The sequence below is a fragment of the Populus alba genome, chromosome 5, assembly GCF_005239225.2.
Source record: "Populus alba chromosome 5, ASM523922v2, whole genome shotgun sequence".
In the NCBI taxonomy this organism is placed as follows: domain Eukaryota; kingdom Viridiplantae; phylum Streptophyta; class Magnoliopsida; order Malpighiales; family Salicaceae; genus Populus; species Populus alba.
In genome coordinates, this window is record NC_133288.1 from 14,883,514 (window position 1) to 14,906,169 (window position 22,656).

At 29.6% G+C, this 22,656-nt stretch overlaps 2 protein-coding genes across 3 annotated transcripts; one reads left to right on the forward strand and one right to left on the reverse strand.

Annotated features, from left to right (window-relative positions):
* The first annotated feature begins 4,228 nt into the window (after positions 1-4,228).
* On the forward strand, positions 4,229-7,197 carry LOC118050471 (28 kDa ribonucleoprotein, chloroplastic). Of its 2 annotated transcripts, none has more exons than XM_035060823.2 (5): positions 4,229-4,760; positions 4,868-4,966; positions 5,248-5,535; positions 5,668-5,825; positions 6,680-7,197. In XM_035060823.2, exons 1-4 carry the CDS (start codon positions 4,275-4,277, stop codon positions 5,806-5,808), a joined length of 1,014 nt encoding a protein of 337 aa, XP_034916714.1. In that variant the 5' UTR covers positions 4,229-4,274; the 3' UTR covers positions 5,809-5,825; positions 6,680-7,197. The 2 variants fall into 2 exon arrangements, 1 of the variants encoding a protein (XP_034916714.1); XR_004687887.2 differs by having other exon boundaries at positions 4,230-4,760; positions 5,668-5,870.
* Positions 7,198-17,028: 9,831 nt separating this feature from the next.
* LOC118050452 (uncharacterized) lies at positions 17,029-17,767 on the reverse strand. Its single transcript, XM_035060795.2, has one exon. The coding sequence runs from the start codon at positions 17,666-17,668 to the stop codon at positions 17,255-17,257; it is 414 nt and encodes a 137-aa protein (XP_034916686.1). The 5' UTR covers positions 17,669-17,767; the 3' UTR covers positions 17,029-17,254.
* Positions 17,768-22,656: the final 4,889 nt, after the last annotated feature.

The window sequence follows — 22,656 nt, forward strand, 5'->3', positions numbered from 1 at the left end:
AATGTTTGTTGTTATTATTTAAATCTTGCTTGAAGTTGTTATTAATGTTACTAGATGCCAAGATAATATTTTTGTGACTGATTTTGATAGAATAAAATGGTTTTTGTATTCTTCCAAATATGGCAGTTGATGTTTAATGTCTTTTTAGAGCTTGTTGATGCATGTTAAGAGTTTCTGGTTTTTCTTTAGGTTCTTTTAAGTGTTAAGATGTCAATTTTAAATCTAAATTACATAAATATATAGGCTATTTTAAGTTAACAGTTTTGAAAATTGGAACCTCTTGCATTATTTGCATATTTTTTATGTTATTTGTTAGTTATTTTATTCAAATATGTTTGGTTATGATAGTGTGACTTGTTAGAATGAAGAAAGTATGTTTAAGAAGTCAAAGATGTCAAAGATGTCAAATTTGAAGGCTTAATAGTGGCTAGGTTTATATTTCTAGGTAATGGCTGGGTTGAAGGCAATATGCTTCATGTTCTTAGCAAGAACATTACTTTAGCCCTATAATTTGGACCAGTTGTGGTTCAATTCTTTGCACTAAACCATTCGAACAACTTTTTTAATTAATAATATAGGGATTATTTGTCTCAATAAGAGGTTTTCTAGGGGTTTTAATCATAAGGTTTTGATTTTAAATCGAAACTTATTTTCACTAAATTGTGATTATTGATTGATAATCAATGTTTAATGCTTGATTATTGTTTAGTGATTAACTTCAATCCTTTTTTTTTTTCCTTTTTATTTCATGAAATATAGCCTTGATTAGAATTCATGTTGCTCGAATTTTGGTTTGAATGTTTTTTGTGTTCTTTTTTTTTTTTTTGTATTTGATCTGTTTTTTTCAAGACTTTTTTGACCATTTTTATGTTTAATCTATTTTTGGCTTTTTTTTCTGATTTGTTTTCCAGTCAAACCCAAATCTTTGGTTCGGTTTAAGATCGAACCAAGGATCTCTAGTCAACCTAGCCAGGTCAACCTGGTCTGGTTAAATGTCAGTTCAAATGGCTAAGGTTTTGTTTGACTAACAATGTTTTTGCTAAAGGTTTTTTGCTTTAGGGGCATGTTTAGCAAATACCTCTTAGGCTTGTTTTGGATAGTTTTATTACAAAAAATAGGTTTTTACCGAACAAAACCTGAAAGAATAATAGAAAACAATTTAAAGAAAATTCTTTTTTTCTTGCATATGATCAAAAATCCTTAAAATTACTTGAGCATATATATATAGAAATGTTTTAAAAAAAGAATATTGCATGTATTTTACAACAAGTTTGTAAAATTCCAAAGAATTTTAGTTTATATTTCAAAAATATTAAAAATCTATTTTTGAAAAGAAAATATTCTTCACGTTTAATATAAGGATAAAAAATCTAAAAGGGGTTAATATCCAAAATATTATTAGAGGTAATAATTTATTATTACTCATTTTAATATACGGATATAAAACTTGTATGAGATTAATATCCAAAATATTATTGAAAATAATACAACTCATTCACTCATAATATAAGGATAAAAAAAACTGTAAGGAATTTTATTCGAAACATTATTTGGAATGACATGATAGCCAAAATTCTAAGTTTATCTCGGAAAAAATCTCAATGATAATTGATGACATTTCATCATTCTAAACCAAGTTCTTGACATAGAAAATCAGGGTTTGTTCATTATAGCAAACCCGTCATAATAGAAATAGAAACATCATTGGACCATAGCAAATAAAGAGAAAAAATAATGCAATTTACCTTAGGTAGGGCATACGATGAGTGCTAATACAACTCATTCACTCATAATATATGGATAAAAAAAGTTGTAAGGAATTTTATTCGAAACATTATTTGGAATGACATGATAGCCAAAAATTCTAAGTTCACCTCGAAAAAAATCTTAATGATAATTGATGACGTTTCATCATTCTAGACCAAATTCATAACGTAGGAAATTAGGGTTTGTTCATTATAGCAAACCCTTCATAATAGAAATAGAAACATCATTGAACCATAGCAAATAAAGAGAAAAAACAATGCAATTTACCTCAGGTAGGTCATACTAGGAGTGTTAATATCTTCCCTTTACGCAAATAATTTTTTGTCTATAATCTTTAAAAGACTAGTTAAATTCCTAGTAACCATAATACTAGGTGCACAACTTCTTTTTCCAACCAAAGAACATTCTAGATCACCACCTGAAAAGTTTCACTGCAATGTCATGACCTCACAAAGAGGGTATTACAAAATGGTGACTTTATTGTGGATCCTTTGACTAAGCTGTTTTTTTTATGTTATGTGAAAAGTGATGTTTGTTTATTTTTCTGCTATGATTGGTTTACACTGTTTAAAAGCCTTAATATGCATTCGTTTTACATCTTGTCATGCAAAGACATTCATGCATCACTGATATTATCTGTGAGAGCACGCACTAAAAAGCTTTAGGTTAAATGGGGGACCAACAACTTATCTTATGACTTTTAGTCAAAGTTTAAGTTTGTATAAATCCTAACTCTTTATTAAGTGCTTAGACTGGTAATGACTATACACGTACCATTGCATTGCCTATTAAGCCTTATATTGTCTCAACGAGGGTGATTACTAGGACAAAAAAGACCTTTTTAGAGACCAAGTAGTAAACATACCTTTTGTCCCACATAAAAGAACTAAAACCTACCTTTAAGGTGTATGTTCCATAATAGTTGTTTTGCATCAAGCCTAAGCTTAACCATGAAGCATCTTGATTTATAGGACTTGTGAATGATAAGATGACCACCACTGCTAAATTTACCATTGTAGAATATGTGCAAAATTTTGAACTGTTATAACTATCAAAAGAAAACTGTTGTAGATATGATATAAGAAAACTGTCATAGATCAAAACCCTGAATTATGCTATAAATGACGTGAAGAAATTGAAGCCCCATGTCTAGAATAATGATGAGGTTGTAATTTTTTTTTTTGATGTATGGGTGATTAATATAAATCATGTGGGTAGGAATGTTGAACCTGACATTTAAAGCTCTTGTTCACTTTTGTGATCCTCATTATAGGTGTTTCTCCTTCAGGAATGTAGATATGTGTCCTGTTGTGGGAGAATATAGAATGTTGATGGAGTTTCCTAACCATATGTATAGGGTTTATTTCCCTTTAAGAGGTGACAAAGTAATCCCTAATTTGTCAAAATTGCTCAAAATCCTAAATCCAATTAAGTTTTTAGAGAAAAATGCTAGTGCATGGAAGTGGAAAATATTAGAAGCTAAACTGGAGAGGAATAAGTCACAACATGGATCCCTGATAGAAAGATACAGACTAGTTGCTTTTGACATATTTGACCTTGTGTTGTTTCCAAGCTTAATGAGTGTAATAAGTTTTGAAGTTGTTGTTGCATTTGTGGAGTATGAAAACACCCAAGTTAATCCTATTGCAACTATATTAGATGAAACCATCCTCACCCTTATCCATTGTATAAAACTAGAAAATGGGCAATCAGATGTTACACGCAGTTATTGTACATATGGATGGTAAGTCATATTGAAAAAAAAAACTAGTCTTCAATGATTTTTTGTGGTTTAACCAAAAGCCTTCGAAGTTGGTGGAAAAAGAGGGACGAGGAAGCTTGGGTGATCAACATTTGATAGAAAAGATGCAAGAGTTGCCTAGTAGCAATTTCAATTGGAAAGTCTTTGGGGTCATAATAATAGATGTCATGATAAGCTGCGGGCAAAGACATAAGGTATCTTTAATCGAGATTACAGGTTATGTAAATTATGTTATGTTTTTTATGGTAAAACAATTAGAAAGTATACAATACATCTCGATAACTATGGAAGTTACCTAATTTTTTGGTTTATTAAAAAATCTATCTACGTGTTACATCTTGGAGATTATCAAGCAAGATTGGAATCACCTAGTTGTAATATAAATAAAGAGTCTAGCAGTCCTCCTCCTATCATAAGTGTGGAGCATACAAGATGGAGAAACTTGACCCCATTATTGTTCCTAAGGGCGCCGAATTCTAGAGCTGGACTTTCGTAAGTTGTGGAGTAGCCCATCAAAAGAAAAAAGGTTCAAATTTAATACCTCTATAAAGTTACCTGCAACAGTACCTGGAAGCTAGCTAGTTATAACTAGCTAATGATGCTATGCACAAAAGTGCTATGGGAAATGGATGGAAAGAAAAGTGAAAAGAAAAAAGAGAAAAAAAAAAAAAAAAAAGAGAGAGAGAACATTGTCATGTTGCGTGAAAAACGACCTCGTTTTAATAGCCCCCAAGCAATAATCTTCATGCCTCCTTATCCAATCACAATATCAGGGCACCTTATCAGACAAAAAAACCCAAAGCGTGGTTCCTCCCTCGCTCGCTCACTCATGGCCTCACTTCGTCTTCCATGTTGTCTCTCATCAAAAACGCCTTCCTTCTCCATTAATCCAATAACCCCCAAGTTATCTTCTCTCCATAACCAGCCTAACAACTTTACTTTTAATACCAACACCAACAACATCTCATTATCTCACTCTCTTTGTTTTCCAATTAGAAACAACAACAAATTCAGGCATTTCCTTTTGCATTTCTCTTCTACAACTCAAGACCACCCGGTTGTTGATTCCTCTTCACTTGATGATGTTGTCACCGAATACCAATCAAAGGCTGAAGAAAAAGAAGAAGAGTTTTCGAAAACCAGACTGCTTGCTTCGAATGTTCCATGGAATTGTACTGCAGAAGACATTAGGGCTCTGTTTCAGAAGTTTGGAACAGTTGTAGATGTTGAGGTTGGTATTTCTGTTTCTTGAATTTATTTTATTTGTTGTTTTCTTACATGGGTTTTTTATACTGGGTGTTCGAGTGATGCGGGTTTTTTTTTTTTTTTTTTGTCAAGCTTTCAATGTATAGCAAGACAAGAAACAGGGGCTTGGCGTTTGTCACTATGGGCTCCCCTGAAGAGGCAGTTGCTGCTCTTAATAACCTCGAATCTTATGTAAACACATTATCTTCAATTCTTTCCTTCTTTGGAATATGAAATCTTTTTGTCATAATGCATGCCTTATTGGAGAAAGAGGAGAAATCAGATTGAGAGTTATAACTTTTAAGGATTAACCGATTTTAATATGCCATTTGGATATGTACCTTAATCCAAGTTATGCTTCCCTTTAGCTTGTCGAAAACCTATTAACTTGTGCATTAGTTTTTGTCTTGCCTTTTTTTTTCTTTGATTTTATGAACTTGAACATTTTAATCTTTCTTACAAATGCTTTTCAGGAGTTCGAGGGCCGTACTTTGAAGATGAATTATGCAAAGGCAAAAAAGAAAAAACCTTCACCACCTCCACCACCCAAGCCAGGGCCAACGTTCAACTTGTTTGTAGCGAATTTGCCATTTGAAGCAAAGTCGAAAGATCTTAAGGAGTTCTTTATTGCAGAAGGTGCTAATGTTGTTTCTGCTGAAATTATATTTCATGATAATCCTAGAAGGCCCTCCGGTTATGGATTTGTGGCATTCAAAACTAAAAAAGAAGCTGATTACGCCATTTCTACTTTCTCCGAGAAGGTAATACTGGATTCCAATGATGTTACATTGCTTCTGTCATAACAGATTGTGAATGTACTTCCTTCTTTATTGGAATCCTAACAGTGTTTTAAAAGTGAAGAACTTACCCTGTGATAACTTGCTATCCTGTAGGAATTCATGGGAAGGCAACTTAGAGTTGCTCGCAGTAGACAATTTGTCAAACAACGAAAAGAAGATGCATCACAATCTGATGGTACTTCGGGTGAGTTGGAATCTGAAAAGGTACAAGCAGATACAGCTAATGACAATTGAAATGGAAAATTTGCGAGGTACTGAGAGTGTTTAATTTGCTTCCCTTCGCTTCAATTTTGTAGGTAATAAAACTTCTTAAATTTGTTCCTGAAGATTAGAAAGCAATTATATAATTTCTTTGTTATGCTTTCTCTTATATTCAATATCATCAAGTAATACTGCAGGCCTGATGCCTGCCCTTTATTTTTTGATGGAATAGATTTTGTGTATGCTATTAGGAATCTATGATTTTGCAAAGTAGTCTCAGGTGAATACAAAGATTTTGCAGAATGACATGGGCGGATCTTAGGTCTATAACCAGATTTGAATGATATACACTTCTTATAGCATCCAACATTGGCCTGTGTCTCTGAGATTCGCATTCTACTCCAGCCAAAGTTCTCTGAAGAACAAAATGAAAAACAGTCACAGGGAAATAGTGAATCTGATCCCAGTAATTCATTTGATAGAGACTGCTCGGACTAGCAAATAATCATAAACAAATTGAAAATTGAATATTAATTGTGGCCTTGTCATATTCTCCTGGTGGTTTATTATTAATTTTGTTTCTACATTCAGTCCTTTTGGTTTGGGGACCTTAGTTGCTTTATGGTGATCTTTAGTGATGGCTGTTTTTATCATTTTCCATCGTTTGAATAAGGTTGATGCCATTATAATGTTTTTGGTTTTGTGCATTCATATGGACTTGAATAATCCAATTGTTGCTATATATTGTTTGATGGTAAATTATAAGATAATTACGTTTCCTTAATGGTGGAAACTGGTATTTATGGTATAACACAACTTCCACTATATTTTACTAGTATTTTTTTTTTGTCAAAACATTTGATTCTATCCATCATTAACGTGTAATGCATGTTTTGTATGACAGTTTTTGCCGTCCAAATCTCAGCTAAAGCTATAGTTTCATCCATATTGTTGTTTGGTTCTAATCATCCCAACATTTGTAGCAAAAGTTGAACGATTTGTTGGGGGTTCATGTTTGAAGAATTGGACCTTTTGTGTTTTTGGATTAAAATGATTTACCCTGGGGAGTAGGAAGTCTACTGAGCAGCTGCTGGCCGGAGATTGGTTGTTAAGTTTAAATTTAACATGTCAAAGAAAGGGGACAACATCTGATGTGAGAAATTCAACACAAATATCTGATATACCTCTGAAGAATTTATAGAATTCCCTTGTTTTGGATATAATTAGTCAGAAGTTTCAATTACACTGATTCTTAATCTTAGCCAGTAAACGGTCTTATAATCAAGAAATTGGAGGCAAACTTCCAAATAGCTCGAATTGATTAGGCATTTTGAATTCTATTGATGTAACCATACATCTAATCTGGTATGTGTTTGGGGGTGGCTATTAGAGGTGAGAATCATGAGTTTAGATATTTATGCTTGTCTTGGCTGTTCAGTATGGATGTAGAATAGGGCATTTTATGTTGCCAAAACTGGGGGATCATTCTTTGCAAAGGTAAAATGAAATCAATCAAGAAACAAAATAGTTGAGGATGGAAAAGTGGGACTGGATAGTTACAAAGAGAGAAAGAATGAATTAACCTTTTGATGCGGGGCATCAATGACTAGAAGAGGAGATTTCCATTTACAATAGAGTGATTTCCATCTCTCAAGGGTATGTATGCATTTCTAAACTCTAGTTATGATTCATAGTTCCCCTTGAGTCTCTCAAACCTAGTAACTTAACACCCATCACAAATAGCAACGTAACTTGGCAACTAAAAACAGTCGCAATCTTATTCACAACTCTAAACTTATGTCTCAAGATAAACAAATATGCTTGCAAATACTTAATCCAACGATAGGCTTCATGATCTGAGTAAAGAATAAACTCTTGTAGTAATTGATAATGGCGCTAATGGCATAAAGCTTGAACTATTACATAAACTTCCTGTCATTAGTTGAGAAATTTTTTAGTGTTATTAAGCTTGTCACTAAAATAGGTAATGGGGTGATGCTGATCTATCTTAATGCTGGATGTATCACACCTTTTCAAACATCTTAGTAAAGTTGGAGAGTTCATCATCAAGGCCTTCATCATCCTTTTATTAACCTTTTTAAATGTCTTGCCTAATGGTTTGCTTTATTTAAATTTGCTTTGCTTCAAATAATCTATGATATGATACATGATTGTGTTGAATATCTTGATGAAATGATCATAGAAAGTAGCAAACCCATGAAAATTATGGACTTTATGAATATTCTTGGGCTTGAGTTAATCTTCAATTGCTTGAAATTTTTCCTCCATAGGAAATTATAAACTCTAAAAAAATCACACGAATGGCAAGGAATGAAAACTTTTTTATTTTTTTCAAATAAACTTTCTTCTCTTAACATGGTGCAAACCTCAATAATGTGATCTAAATATTGCTATTTGGTCTTCTAGAAATGATGTCATCAAAGTATACCACTAGAAATTTACTCATGAAAGGTTAAAGCACTGTGTTATCAGGTTTATAAAATACATATGGCATTAGAAAAATCAAATAACATGAACAAAACCCCTTGTATAGCCCAACCTTAGTCTTAAATACAATTTCCACTCATCTTTAAGATATATTCTAATTTAATAGTAATCATTCTTCAGATTAATTTCATAAAAATTCTAGCTTATACTATAACATCTAACATGTCATTCAACCTAGAAATTGGAAAATGGTACTTAAAACTTTTTCTATTGATAACTCGATTATCCATACACATCCTTCAAAAATTATCTTTATAGCGGCTAATGATTAAAAATAGAAAAGAGCAAGTTCAACACAATTACTTGGGCTTTCCTGTATAAAACCCTTTATACTAGTTATTGATTTGTTTTTACAATTCCACAAGTTTAGTGGGTTTCATCCTATAATAGTGAATTTGACAATGTAGCACTAGATATAAAATCCATAGCATGTTGGATTTTATGTATAAGGGGTAAGGAATTAATAAGCTCTTGAGGAAAAATATCTTGAACTTTTCCAACACCATAGTTGCCTTTTCAGACAATTGTTTTTTAGAGTTTTCTAGAACTTCACTTACAATTAAAATAAACAAGACAAAACTCTTTCAGAACCTTCTTAAGCTCTTTTAGACTTGTTATATTAGGTCTTTTTTCTTTCACATTCTTTTTTTTTAATCATTAAACCTTGGTGGTAATAGAATGATCTAGATCTTTCTATCTTTAAAAGTGAAAGAACAAGAATTTGAATGATTAAAAACGGAGACATCCAAATTATATAGCGATGGCTTACTTAAAATAACATGTCCTCCATTAATTGAAATCACATCATACCAAATCTCTTTGTGATAGTTTAGGAATTTGATACGGAATAAACATCTCTTTTTGATTGTTATGAGGTGCTATCAACCAATGACATGTTATCTAGCTTTAAGGTATGGAACATACTTTAAGCCTACATGAGATATAATATTAGATGATCTTGCATTGATATAACTCTCAGTATCAATGATGCTCTTTAACTTTTATACCTATACTTATTATAAATATGAAAAAACACTAGTTTTTTTGTCATCTTCACCTAACTTAATTATCTCTAACTCTATAAAGAGCTACTTGACCTGATTGGATATAGATCAAATACAACCTAGTAAATTATCATTCTCATCCTCCCTGTCTATGCTATGAAAATCTTCATGATTAGTTTCATACATTTAATCACTAGTTTTTCTCTTTACTTATGTCATTTTTTTCCTTAATGAATAGGGTCTTATATTTAAAATAAGAAACCCATGAACTCATTTTAAACTCTTTATTGAGAGCTCTTTTTCCCTTAACTTTCTTAGAAAGTTATGCAGTGCTAGAGTTGGTTTGTTGGGCAAAATACCCATTATTCCCAAAATAAGACCTAATAAGGGTGTTATAGGCTTTCCTAATATTTCATCCATTATGTAACCAACTCATAATCTTATACTAAGGTATAGACTTGGTCAAGAGTGGAAACACCTCAAATCATAACCTTTTTTCTAATATCATCATTCAAGCCCCGGTCTCATCCTGTCACACTTCACATCTCATTTTATACTCATCAAATTATGATATATACTCACTCATGTACTTATTCCCTTGCCAAAAATTATTCTATTTGTTTAAAAGATTACCTTTTTATAATCAAGGTAAGTACTTCTCTAATAATATTTGTTTGATCCTTACTTATTTAGTGATAGAAGGTTCAGCCTTTCTATTTAAATAGTACTTAACACTCTTCTAATAAAGCTAAGTGGTACCACTAAGCTTCATCTAATAAAATCTGACATTTCTATTTTTAAACAAGTTAGGCTAATCAAAGAAGTGATCCATATCTCCAATCCACCTAGTGAGAATCCAAGGTTAAAGACAACCGTTAAAAGTAAGGGCCTCTACTTTGATATGTCCCATGACTTACTCATTAAGATCATCATTGTTGTGATCACTTTACTTTGTTTATGGTTATAGTTATATTGGTGGTGTCTATGGTGAACATGTTTTTGATGTTATTATTAGAATTCAGAAATGTTGATTATTTAGGCTTGAATAAGTTGTAATTGCTCATGAATGGTTATAAAAGCATCACTTATAACCAGATTTTTGGTAGATGTAGAATTAAGGTTGCACATTAGGTGATCACCATGCAATACATGCATTTTAGCTTAGAGAGGCAATTGAGATTTCAACAATTCTTATAAAGTAAAATCTAGTACAAAAATAAAGTCAATTATTATTTTTTTTTTTTTAAGATCAATCAAGACTAGAATATACCAAAAAAAAAAAATTACGCATGCCATATTAGACCTTTAAGTATAAATGATTAATTAAACAATAGTCATAACTTTCCACTACAAGCTTTACAATAAATAAATAAATATTAATTACTAAATACAAATGGTAAAGTTTGGTGATAGTAAAAAATATAACAAGTAATGCAAAATGTTTTTTTTTATTTTTTTAATTTCTAGGTATAAAAGTAGTATTAATGATAATGTTGAATAACAAGTGTAATTCCATAGAAATAAAAATGAAAGAATCAATGTGTAGTATAATTTAATAACCAAAATGTTTAAGATTAATATAAGACCACTTAGACCATGAAAGTTAGATTGTTCAGCTAACATTACTACAACTTTTATGTTGTTGGTACAGTGGTTGTCATATCCCAAATTTTAACATTGCTACAACTTTTACTGTAAAATTTTACGAAAGAGCCCGTGCTGTTTATGATTGGTTGTAGTGTTCCTGGGTGTTTTTTCTCCATTATGTCCAGGCTACATAGGTGCATACACTCTGTTACTGGGAACGTTTTGATAGCATTATTAAAATTGGTATGCTCCCGTGGATCAACTTACCTGTGGACTTGAGTTTCATATTAAAATGAATTGGAGTTTACTTGTGATTCAATTAATTTTATTAAAATTTGATTTAATATTTTTTTGAGAAAAAATATATTTTCAAAATGAGATAGTTTTTATATATTTTTTTAAAATATATATTGAAATGACGACGTTTTAGATTGGCCCAAGTTAACATGACCTGAATCATGAGCTTAACGAGTTTAATAACTTTTTTATTTAGAATTAGTTTTTTTATTTAATTATATAATAATAAAAAATATATTTTTACATGAAAGACAACAAATAAAGTTATGAAAGAGAACTATTATTTTCTTCATCAAACCCTTTTTTTCTTAGTAATATAGTTTTTTTTACAACAAAACAATTATTTTATTAGTATCATAGTTCACTGATTAAAAAAACACAATCAGAAAAAAAAAATCACCAAAAATTTAATTATTTTAATTGAAAAGGAAACAAATATGTTTTTAATCCAAAACTTAATCTTCTTTTTCATTCATTTCTTTTTTACTCCGAGAACAAATATTTTTTTATGAGAAGTATTATTTTATAAGCAAAAACTTTTTATAATTGTGAAAGTAATTTTCAATTAAAAAATTAAAAAAATTATTAATCAATCATTTTTACATATCTATACAAAGAAACTTAAGAACAAAAGAAATTGAGAAAATTATATAAACAAATCACAATAAAAAAAATTAAAAATCAATAATTTATGGATTATATTTAATGAATATCTAATATGTTATAAAAGAAAATATATTTGACAAAAGTTTCAAGAAGCGCAATATCAACCAAGATTAATAATGTTGTTTCAAATTTCAAACTAATTTGGTTAAATCATTACTGGTAAAAAGATTTGGCTGCATTTCATAATTCACAAAAACCATCGTTAAAGGATTTATAATGTTCAACTTAAAAACTATATTTGTTAGGTGGTTTTAATTCCTTGATATTATAAATTTAGCCAAAACTATTTACTTTATTGTTAAAACAATTTAAAAAATATCAAAATAGCATGTCTATATTTATGTGTGATTGAAAGTTAAAGACATCCTAAATGTGATAAAATCATTTTAAAAATCTATTTAAAATATCATGAATAAAAAATTGAATTGAATTTTTATGAACAATTTATTATTAGTGTTATTATTTTTATATCAAATACATCATAATTAAAAAATGTTAAAATTTAAATAAAAATTTATCATAAATATTAAAATATCAAATACATCATATCAAATATGAAGAGTAAGTGAATAAGATAAAAAAAAAAAAATAGAATGCCAAAAAGGAAAAAAAAAGAAAAAAAAGGGTTAGGCTCAGCTCCTAACCCATAGTATCAAGTTAGACCCATGCAACTGGCCTTGTTTTATTTCATTGGTAGGTTTAAGATAGACATGGCATGCCTAACAAGGTTTAGGAACTCTTAACCCCCCAATTGAATTTTAATCTTATAAGTTATCAGTACGATGCCCACCTAAATCTTCACTTTACAGGTTAGTAATGCGAACGCCTACCTGAGAGCTTTGCATTATATATATATATATATATATATATATATATATATATATATAACTTAAGCATCAAAAGATCCCTTATTCAACAAAAAGAACTTGTATTGCAAGATTACGTGAACTACAAATTAAATGACCCAATTTCAAAAATTAATTTCAAAGCTGATTAAATAGTTGTGGAGAGGCCTAGATCCATTTGAAGTTTTTCTTGGTTTGACACATAAATTACAAAATAAACAAAAAGAAAATTGAAAAAAAAAACTATTACAATTACTATTGCAAAATAAACAAAAAGATAATGGAAAAAAACTATTACAGTTACTATAACTTCCCTAATTGTTTTATTATAGATTGTTATAGTAAATGCATGGTGTTTTTTTTAACCATTCAAGAGGCATGAAAAAGTATAGGTTAGTTTTTATTATTTTACTTTTTAATTTGGGCCCTATAATATATTTGTAGTCCTTGTGTTTTGGAGGATGGGAGAGAACTTTGTTGGGAAAAAAAAAAAAGATGAAAGAGAAATATTTTGGTTGACTACATTTCAACCACTAGAAAAATCAATTTTGGTATCAGTGGGTTTGTATTGAAGTGCAGAATTCAATAAAGATGTTTAGAGATTTTAATCATGCCATGAAAAGTAAATTAGAACCAATAAATCTTATTTTATTTTATTTTATTTTGAGATTTGAGAATTATTGAAGGGTGTTTTTAAGGTTGAAAATAAAGTTATTAAGATTTCTAAGAAAAGTATACAGAAAAGACAATTCTTTTTTTATTATTTTTTTATAAATATTTGTTTTTAGATGAAAAATAGATTGAGATTTTGATTTTAGAATTCAAATTACTTGAACCCCAATTTTGTTACTATGAACAGTACATCATTTGCCCAAGTAGATAACATATTTTTTTTAAAAAAAAAAACATAAAACTCAAGTAGACGATGCGTTGTTAAATGTTATCTGCTTGAGTTAAAAAAACAAGTGTACAAGCCTAGGTTTTTTTCTTATTAGGGCCTAACAGGGGGGCATAGGTACAAGCATGTGCGCACTTGAGTTGGCCCTTCTCTTTTTTTACATTTTAATTATTTCAAAAAAAATATATTTTTAAATAAAACAATTACATTGTTATTTTAAAAATAATATGATGATACTATACTTTTTAAATAAAAATAGAGGTTTTAATGGTAGTATTTGGGGTTTTAATGATTATGTTAGCAATTATTTTATGAATTGTTATATATAAAACTAATATGCATTATTGTTTTAAAAACAAAACTCTCATGTATATTCAATGAGAATCAAATGCCTAAACTTTTATTACGAAGTTCTTATAGAATTTTGTAAACTAACTATTTCTTTTTTTTTTTCCACATAAGTTAGCATAATTCCTCTTATTTAAATTCACTTTTTCAAGTCATCATAAGTCTTTATTAAAAAAACGTGCTATTAACAAAAAAACAAATATTATGTTTTTATTTGAAAAAAACACATAAGAAAAAAAGTAATTTTTAAGTAGATAAACTTGTTGAGCCATTCATACAAACAAAAAAAATCTTTCCTAAATAAATTTTCTTGAAAAAAAAATATTTTCATGCCAATTACATTTTCTTTACTTTGTTATGAAAATAATGTCTTTTATAATGAAATTTTTATATAGATTAAATAAACAGGTTTATGTGCATACATCAATTTCTTTTAAACTATAAAATTTTAAAAAATTGAATAACATTATTTTATTTCATTGGATAAAATAAAATCACATGTAGCACAAATAATTAAGTTAGTAGTTTACCAAACAGAATAGGAAAAACAAGCGTCAACTATATCTCAAGGACAGAATGTTGAATGGTCATCTCGAGAGAGCTCACAAATGAAAAACGAGCTCAAATCAAAATTGCATTATGGACCTCGTTAGGTACCTTAGTGCTTTAGTCCAATGGGCTTGTAAGAAAATGACATTCCATCTTTTCTTATGCCCCACGTCGTGGAGCATTCCTCATTATGGATGACGAAATTGACAATTCTGTTTCGGTAAGTATTTATTAATTATAAATTATATAATATAAATATAATATTAAATAAATATAATTTTGAATTTTAAAATATTTCTAAATAGTCAAGATTAAATATATTTTTAACTTAAAGTAATTCAACTTAAATAAAATATCAAAATATTATGAAAGTAAAATGTTTTAACATAAATATTTTAAATATAAAGGTAGGTCAATTTTATCAAGGCTAATGGGATCTAAAACATCCTTTATTTTGCTCAAATTCCTACAAAGTATAAACATGAATATAAACTATATATATTAGTGATAAATATAATTTTAAAAAATTAATATCATTGTTAATGAAAATAGTAATAATAATTTTATGTATTATTATTAATATCTTTTTTATTGAAAATAGTAATGAAAAATAATTTTTTTATACTTGGGTGGTTTAATTAATTAAATTGAACCAGGTTCAATTTGATTCAAATGGATTTTTAAGACCGGAACGGAACAAGTGGAATGAAACCAAAATATTCTGGTCGAAATTTAGTTGAAAAATCCAAAATTGATCAATATTTAAAATAAAAGAAAAATTACTCTGTTTTTTAAATTGGTATGAAATGTTTCGACTATTTCAAACAAAACAGAATAAAATTGACAAGATTATTACTAATTGCTATGCTAGCAGGCTTTTTTATCTACTTTTGATCTAAGAAAATATTTGATTCATCAAGGAATATCTATTTTTATATATTAATCTGTTTAAGGAAAAATTGTTGTGCTTTTAAAATCAAAATATTGTAAAGTACTACCCTTATCAAATTGAAAAATAAAAAAGAAAAAAGTGGGATATACCCTTTGCTTCCAACCAATAGCAAAACAATTTCTTGCAAAGTCTTTTCTTTTGACTCGTCAACACAACAATAAAATACTATAAAGCTTTTGCTTTAATCCTTAAAAAAATCAATTAAATGAAATCATTTCTACAAATAATATCGGTTTGTTTTGTTATACAGGGTTTATTTTCTTATTAAATAAAAAATACGTTTTTGTTATTTTAATTTTATTAGAAATCTTTAAGGTTATGCCTTGATTTTTACATGCAAGATCTAATTTTATAGATGGACTCTACAAAGTATAAGAAATAGAACCGGTTCGAGATCTATTTTATTTTAAAATTCAATCTGGTTTGTAATTTAGTTTTTTAATAAAATAACTAAGGGTTTTTGTCAGAATATATTATTCTAAGTTATCTAATGTTTATCAAACACAAACACAAATAGAATAAATTGTCTGATTTAATTTAATATATTAAATGAGCGTTTGTAAACATAATTATATCTATCTTTTCAAAAAATTAAAACTTTTTCTTATTTTTAAATAATATGATAGTTGTCCGATTTACCATCGCACCGAAAACTACTTAATGAACTTTATCGCTGGAAGAATAAAGTAGCTAAATTATTGCACCTTAGCTTTTGAGTACCGATAGGAAAAACAGGATCGCTTCAGCCAATGAGAAGATGTGGACTTGTGATGAGGTTCCACTTGTCAACTGGCCGGAAATCCACTTTGAGAAAAGTGACGTGCCGTCGCACACGAGGGAAATAGAAAGTGAGAGAGTGGGGCACGTGGTTCTCGATTCTCGTTTCTTTTCGAGTGATAGCGGGCAGCGCACCAACTTTGTCGTACGACCACTGATATAAGAAAGAGCATCAACATCCGCAAATGGCATCATGATGTGTACAGCACCCACCCCATTATCAGAATTTCTTTCATTATATATATATAAAAAATATTATTACTAGCTAGTTATTTTTTTCATATGTAGCTATTAAATTATGAACATGGTTCGTTTTTCATAAGTCGCTAATATTAACCTATGTAACAACCAACAAAAGAAAATAGAGGAGTTTTAAAAAATAAAAAAAATAAATCTTATTTTAATACTTTTTTAGAAAAAAAAACACACTTTAAAAAAAATCACCAGTCTCTCGCGTGTCTGTTCTGTTGGCAAAGCACATGAGCCCGAGCAACTCAATTTACAGCTGTGGCCACGTGCATGACAACCAAACCTAAATTGCTTTATATTTTTCAAAGTTTCCAGACATAAAATAAAAACAAACAACCAGTAAAACAAGACCACGTCACCATTACCATTACCATCAAAGCTAGACAAAACAACTGCCCCGAAACCTTCTACGTTACTTTTTCCAATCTCTGTCTCTCGCACTCACTCCCTCACTCAGAGAGTGTCTCCCTCGCAAGGTCAAGGATAATATCAAAATGGGAATTCAGATCCAGATCATCAAGTAAATCGCAAATGCAATCAATTATAACTAGATGGAAAGTACAAAGCACCTAGTAATTAAACAAAAGATGAGACTAATAAAAATGATTTGAATACATGATGAGCAATCAATGACAATAATCACATCTCCACCGTCAAAATAAACCAAAGGAACCACCATCACCGTCCATAAACAAAACTACAAAACGACTCAAAATAATAACAATAATAAATCCCTACTAAAATGAAACATTGATAAAAATGATAATAATAATCAACATCCGATCCATGACCAGATCTCCTACATCAACAAAGACCACACACCAGCCACTCCAATCAAAGCACCAGCCATCGTGGCTCTGTTCAAGCCATCCGCGTTCGAAGGAGATGGAGGAGAAGCGGTGTCACTTGGAGGAATGGCTATGGGGCCGCCGCCACCAGGGGCCAAGGGAGAAGGTGGTGGGGTGGCTGGAGACGAGGAAGGAGATGTGGTTGGAGCGGTAGCAGGAGTTGGAGCAGGTACTGATGGAGCGGGAGTTGGAGCAGGGACTGATGGAGCGGGAGTTGGAGCGGGAGGTGGAGTTGTAGGTGCAGCGGGTGCAGGAGATGGTGATTTGGTTGGTGGAGCTGTCGGTGCTGCTCCTGGTGCCTGAGCCAAGGCTGAACCAGCTAAGAGAGCCAAAAGCATCAAGCACGCCAAGGTTTTGGAAGCCATTGTTATTGAAAGTTGTCAAGTAGAGGGAGCTAAGAAGACAAGAAGAGAGAGACAGACAATGTGGTATTTATACAGAGAAAGGAGGATTATGGTTTAAGGTTTTTATCGGTTCAAGGGACAAGGCAATTTCCTGTTTGTTACTTTCAATTTGTGAAATTGCAACTGAGCACCCGTGTGGTGCCTAATTAGAGAGGCGAAGAGCGTAATTTTGACGGAGATTAATGACAGCCGTTAAATTATTTGATGATTCGATAACGCGTTGATTCTAAGCTTGTCCAATTTTTATTTAAAAAATAAATAAAATAATTTTTTTAAAAAAATAAAAAAACCGATCCAGCCGCGCAAAGGACTAACTAACAAGGAAAGGTGGAGAGTTTAGTTTTACGTAGTACACAGATGGGTTGATGATCTGGCAATTAAAAAAGAAAATGAAAGGAAAATAAATTATCTCAATGAAGTTTTAATTAATTATGAACAAATATTCTGCTAACCTTTATGGTTAGCACGTCGGTGCTTCATTTTTCTACTCCATATCTCAAGAGAGAGGCAGACACCGCGCGCGGTGCTTCTTTTTTGTCGTTTGGGCGTGATATGTCTAGCTTTCAGTGGATAAAAAACAAAAAAACCAATCTGCTTATTCTATTGTGTGATATTCTATGCCAAATTCTTATCAATTTTTCTTTTCTTTTCTTCATTATTGGGATTTAACTTGCTAACATATAGTAATAGCAGCACCCTAAAAGGCTTGCCAATTATTAGTTTCGAGTAATAATTATATTATATTTTTAGCATTGTCTGTCTTGGACCCACCTTTATTTTTAGCGACCTACATACAAAATATTGGGCTTACGCGCATCTTGGTGGACGGCTCCTTTATATAGTTGGTCAAAATTGAAGGTGATTATTTTTTCTGTTTGGTTTAGTTTTCATTAAAAAAATATTTAAATTAAAAATTATTTTAAAAAAAGCTTAAATCAAATCGAGATCGGTTCAAACAATTTATTTTGGTTTGGTTTTGTAGGATAAAAACTAGTTCAAACCGGTTTGGCTCGGTTTGCCTCGATTTTGGCTCAGTGTTTTTGGTTTGTCTTGATTTTTCCGGTTTGACTCGGTTTTTTTAGGTTCAGGCTTATAAAATTGAACCAGTCAGTTTTTAAAAATTTTAATCAATTTAATTGATTTTTTTTATGGTTTGATTTTTCAATTATTTTTTATTTAATTAGTTTTTTAGTTTTTTTTGTTCATTCCTAGTTTAAATTATTATTATTATTATTATTCAAAGATGTGCACCAACAATACAAAAACCCACGATGAGAACGGACAGTTAACTAGGGTCTGGTCATCTGGACAGCAACTTTGTTGATTTGTTTTTCCATTTTAACAACCGACCACAAAAATTCAATCTTGGCGATGTTAAATTAGTCTAATAAAATATGATTTTTTTTTTAATTCAGCAATGATTCAAAATCTAATACTACTCATGCAATCAACTCACACACACACATATATAACACTATAACTCTAGATTCATTGTATTTTTAAAAACAGTGTAATGATAATTCACTTTTCTCAAACAAAATTAATTAACTTGCTATTGGAGAATTTAAAATCTTTTTCTATATGATTTTATTATTATTTGAGATAAATTAATCTTTAACCTTTGACGACTCATTAAAATGACTAACTTACCCTTAAATATAAAAAGTTTTTGAAATGACTTTCAAGGTCTTTTTTGTATTTTTCACTTTTTAAAACATAATTAAATTATTTTTAAAATCATTTTTTTTTCATCCTGTTTTTTATTATCAAGTCTCCTTTAGAGCGATTTGGTAATATAATAAACATAAATATTATTTTTATAAAATATAATGGTTAATATATGTGTTACATGTATTAGTGCATGGATAAATTTTTTTATGGGGTGTAATGTTCACGATAGAGCTATTGCGAGTCTTTTATGAACTTTTTTTTTTTTAAGTATAATATTAGTGGTTTATTTTTTATAGTTAATTAATTGTTATTTTTATCATTTTATTTATTAACAATGCTTTTTATTATATTATTAAACTCAACCAAGTTAATAATTCAAGTATAATTTTTTTATTATTTTCTCAAATACATTGAAAAAACCCTGAATATCATTTATTTAACTTAAAAAATATTTTACTTGTGCAACAGCCTAACACAGGTCATCTATTCGCTGCGGGCCACCTATACCAGTACAAACTAACTAATGCGGTCGATTACTTAATTTATATTTTGCTGAACATTTAATAGTTATGAGTATATATAGTTTGTTTTATGTCTATGCGTTGTCATTCTAAACATATTACAAAAAAACCAAATTCCCCTTAATGAATTAATGTACATTGTCTCAGGATTATAACAGTATTTCACAATTATTTTTTATTATTTTTTTATTCTTCGGTGTTATAGGGATTGGGTTGCATGGTCAGGAAGAATTTTTTATCCTTTTTTTTATTGTCCTTGTAGTTAGGTATCCCAAAGCTATTTCTTCCCATCCGGCTGACACCCTGTCAGTAGTTATACCTACCTCTAGCCCACCTTCCAAACGATTGAAGGTAGGTTCTTTTTTTATATAATTTGATCTTTCATGCTTCTTTATTCTGGAGTTGTCTTTATGATTTTTTTGATTGCGCAGATATAAGGTTTTGATTTGACAAAATATATTTTACATTGTATTGATTTAGAATAATTAGAATTTTAAAGATCAAATTAAATACTAGAACAAATATTAATGTGTTGCTTCATTATTTTTATATAGAGAGGAACGTGTGGTCATTTTCACGATGGTATGTCATTAAAGGACTCCACTTCTTGATATCCACACTCACCACTCAAATATTATGATTTATTCTCTTGTTTTATTGTTATTTTATATTTTATATTTGATTTTTATTTTTTTATTGTTAATTTTTTTTGGATCCATTGGTGATATTAAAAAAAAAAAATTAATTTCACCCTTCAACTAGAAAATTGATTTTTTCCTCTTATTTTATTTTTAAAATTTCATGTTTATTCTTTTAATCACTGTTTTTTTTATCCTTTTGTGAATTTTTTTTTTCAATTTCATCCTTCAATTAAAATATATATGTTGTCCTCTAATTTGTTTTTAATTTCAAATTTAGTCATCATTCTTTTGGTTACTATTTTCTTTTAGATTTTTTTGTAAAATTGATTTTTTTTTTTCGCTTTCATCCTATGGCATGGGGTTGTTTATATATATTTTTTCTTCAATGGGATCATTTCGATTTCATGAACCGACTTATATTTAAAACATGGACCTAATTAAACAAAAACAAATTTTATCTAATGTTCTTTTAAATACATTTACATCATTCAAACATCCTTTATTTTCCAAAAACTTTTCTTATCTTGGCCTGCGGCATAGCGTGGGCTCCCAAATCTGGTATGGAGTCTAATCAACAAGCTTTAACGGTTTTAGGGGCAAAAGTTTTTAACAAGGTTTAGTTAGTTAACAAGCAAAGCTTCAACATATTAGATAAAATTTATATATAATAAAAATGAGAAGATTTAATTAATCATCACTGCTATAGGGTGTAAAAACATTTAATCTTAAACTAACAAAAACTAGTAGTGTGGGGAAATTATTTTAGATAAATTTATCGTGCTCCCTCTCACATTTCTCTATGGAATGGAGCATTGAATTTTTATTTTTGTTTGTTAATCAAACTTTTTCTTCTCTTTGATTTCATCTTTTCAAACTACAAATTGCTTTTGATTTGTTATGAAAGGATGAGATTCAAAGATAAGGAAACTAAGAACGTGGCTGCGGGTGAGGTTCACCCGCAGCCACGTTAATTACCGTTTGGTAACTCAAAAAAAGTTGGTTTCGGTGGGTAGGACCCACATAAAACCGGCGTTTCATGAGAAGCAGCATTTTGCTGCTTCTCATCTGACAGTGGAGCGTGGCTCCACTGTGGAGCCATGCTCCACTGTAGCTGTTCACTATAAAGTGAACAAGTTTTTTTTTTTTTTTTTTTTTTTTTTTTTTTTTTTAATTTTGAAAAATCAGTACACTGTTAAAAGTTTAGGTTTTTTTTTTTAAAATCAGTCTAATTAATTGATTTCACTCGTACTATTCATGTGAACGTGAATAATATTTTTTTTTTTTGTTAAAAAAATAGTTTAAGATAAATTAAATTTACTCGTACTATAATTCTAATTTTATTCCTGATAATATTTTACCTAATTTTATTGCATGCTCAAAAAATCATGAAAACTATAGTTCTTGTCGAATAAATTTTGTACGTAATGAAATTGGAATTTTTTTTTTTAAATTGAGTTTTACTCGAAAAACTAGTATTTAATATTATTTAATAACATTACATAAATTAGAAGGATATCGCATAATGACGTAGCATTTATGGAATTTGATCGCAATTCTAATTATGTTCTTGTCGGGTCCGACTCAGTTAAAAAAAATTCAATTTTTATTTTTATTTTAATTGTGTTTTATTCAAAAAATTAGAAGTATATCGCTTGATGACGTAACAAAAAATTCAGTTTTTGTTATTGCATGTTTAAGAAACCATGAAAAATATAGTCATTGTTGGGTAGATTTCGTATGTGATGACATTGCATATAGTTTTAATTGAATAATAAAAAATATTTGATATCAATATTATTTATTTCATGATGTAATAATAGTAGTTAAATTTACAATATTTAAATTAAAAATATTTTTAAATTATTTTATAACCTCAATTTAAAAAGTATTTTTTTAACCAAACACATTAAACAACTTTTTATTCAACCTCAATTTCAACCACAGTTTTAACCAAACATATATTTTTCAAAACTAACCTCAACTAAAAGTACTTTTTATAAAACAACTTTTTTAAAACCACAACCACAACAGCAACCACAATACCAAACACACCCTAAGTGAAAAAGGTAGAGAAAATAGGTGATAGTTAAAAAATTAAAACAAAAGGCTCACTTTG